We start from the raw sequence: 2,158 nt of genomic DNA, 5'->3' as shown, positions 1-2,158 counted from the left end.
TATGAATATGTGAATTTTACTTTCATAGTTAATTTAATGTAGAATTAAACGGTGAAATTTGAATGGGTTTTTTTTTTTTTTTGGGTATTAATAAAAAAAATAAAAATGGTAAAATTTGAACGTATGATCCTCCGTTAAACTCGAAACTAACTGAATCGCCCCTATTTTACTTGGAAAACTAAAAAAAACTCGAACTCTAGATAGCCCCTGTTTTATTTGATAGCTATATGTTGTGGTTGTGAAACTCCATGTTTATTTAGTACTGTTGAATTTTGGCATCTTATGTGGTAATATGTTTAGTAATTGAACCTCGATCTACCAGGCCATAGGGACTTGGAGTTTGATTTAGTTTGGCTCTCAAACTGGTTGTGTTCTTTCCTGCAAACAAAACTATCGAAATGCCTCATGTGCGTCAAAGTGGAACTTCTGAAGATAGGATAATTGAAATCTTGTCCAGGTTGCCGCCCAAATCTCTGATGCGGTTCAAATGCATACACAAGTCTTGGTTCTCTCTCATCAATAGTCTAAGTTTTGTGGCCAAACACCTCAGCAATTCCGTGGACAACAAACTCTCATCCTCCACTTGTATCCTTCTCAACCGTTCTCAGGCTCACATTTTCCCAGACCAGAGTTGGAAACAAGAAATTTTCTGGTCCATGATTAATTTTTCCATTGATAGTGATGAGAACAACCTTCATTATGATGTTGAGGACCTAAACATACCGTTTTCATTGAAAGATCATGATTTTGTACTGATTTTTGGTTATTGCAATGGGATTGTCTGTGTAGAAGCAGGGAAAAATGTTCTTTTATGCAATCCTGCAACGAGGGAATCCAAGCAACTTCCCGATTCATGTCTTCTTCTCCCTGCCCCTCCTGAGGAAAAATTTGAATTGGAGACGAGCTTTCAAGCATTGGGATTTGGCTATGATTGCAATGCTAAAGAATACAAGGTTGTGCGAATTATAGAAAATTGTGAGTACTCAGATGATGAACGAACATTTTATCATCGTATTGCTCTTCCTCACACGGCTGAGTTATACACCACAATTGCTAAGTCTTGGAAAGAGATCAAGATCAATATATCAAGTACAACCTATTCTTGTTCTCATTCAGTGTTCATGAAGGGATTTTGTTATTGGTATGCAACGGATGGCGACGAATACATACTTTCTTTTGATTTAGGTGATGACACATTTCATAGAATACAACTGCCTTCTAGGAGAGAATCAGGTTTTAGGTTTTATTATATTTTTCTGCGAAATGAATCCCTTGCTTCTTTTTGCTCTCGTTACAATCGGAGTGAGGATTCTGAATCATGTGAAATATGGTTAATGGATGATTACGACGGAGTTAAAAGGTCATGGACAAAACTCTTAACCATTGGACCCTTACATGGCATTAAGAAGCCATTGACATTTTGGAAAAATGACGAGCTTCTTATGCTTGACTCCGATGGAAGAGCCACCTCTTATAATTCTAGTACCGGAAATCTCAATTATCTTCATATTCCTCCTATTCTCAATAGGGTTGTAGATTTCGAAGTTCTTATTTATGTGAAAAGTATTGTTCATGTCAAGTGAGTTGAGGGGAAAGTTCCATTTTTTTTCTATTTAATTTGTATGCATGACATAAGGCTTGAATTTGCATCTTTCAATTTAATCTGCTTTGTAGCCCTTTTACTATATTTGCTTATCATGGGCTGCCTTTAGTTTTGTGCTTTCCACATTTTGTAATGTTATTTTATTTGAAAGTCTAAGACGACTTTTTTTTTTTTTTCTTTTTTTTTATTTATTTATTTTTTTTTTATATGGTTCAAAATAACAATTTCCATATGTTTCCTTTTTTTCTTCCTTCAGAATTCACTTCTTAAAAACCTAATAAGTTTTTACTCATTTAACATAATCAAGTTAACCTGATAACGTAGGAGGACTAACATTTATAAGTAAAATCTGGGCTGCTAGAAAATTTACACGACAAAGTATACTTATAGCATTTTAGCCCCTAACCGTTATTCATAAAAAATAAAAAAAGATTAAAAAAAATAAAAAAAATAAAAAAGGAATGGGTATAGTATGTGAAAAAGTACGTACGTGTATTATTGGACACATTTGCTAAAACTTTAATTTGAGAAATTCGGCCACCTTCTTAATCTTAA

The 2,158-nt window shown here is 34.0% G+C and overlaps 1 protein-coding gene across 1 annotated transcript; it reads left to right on the top strand.

The window, feature by feature from the left end:
* The first annotated feature begins 256 nt into the window (after positions 1 to 256).
* Positions 257 to 1,775, top strand: LOC148689732 (F-box/kelch-repeat protein At3g06240-like). The gene has a single exon (XM_088689478.1). The coding sequence runs from the start codon at positions 399 to 401 to the stop codon at positions 1,581 to 1,583; it is 1,185 nt and encodes a 394-aa protein (XP_088545604.1). The 5' UTR covers positions 257 to 398; the 3' UTR covers positions 1,584 to 1,775.
* Positions 1,776 to 2,158: the final 383 nt, after the last annotated feature.

Source organism: Pyrus communis, chromosome 17 (assembly GCF_041283825.1).
Source record: "Pyrus communis isolate YQ-2024b chromosome 17, ASM4128382v1, whole genome shotgun sequence".
NCBI lineage: Eukaryota > Viridiplantae > Streptophyta > Magnoliopsida > Rosales > Rosaceae > Pyrus > Pyrus communis.
This window is presented reverse-complemented; position numbering and strand designations above follow the sequence as displayed.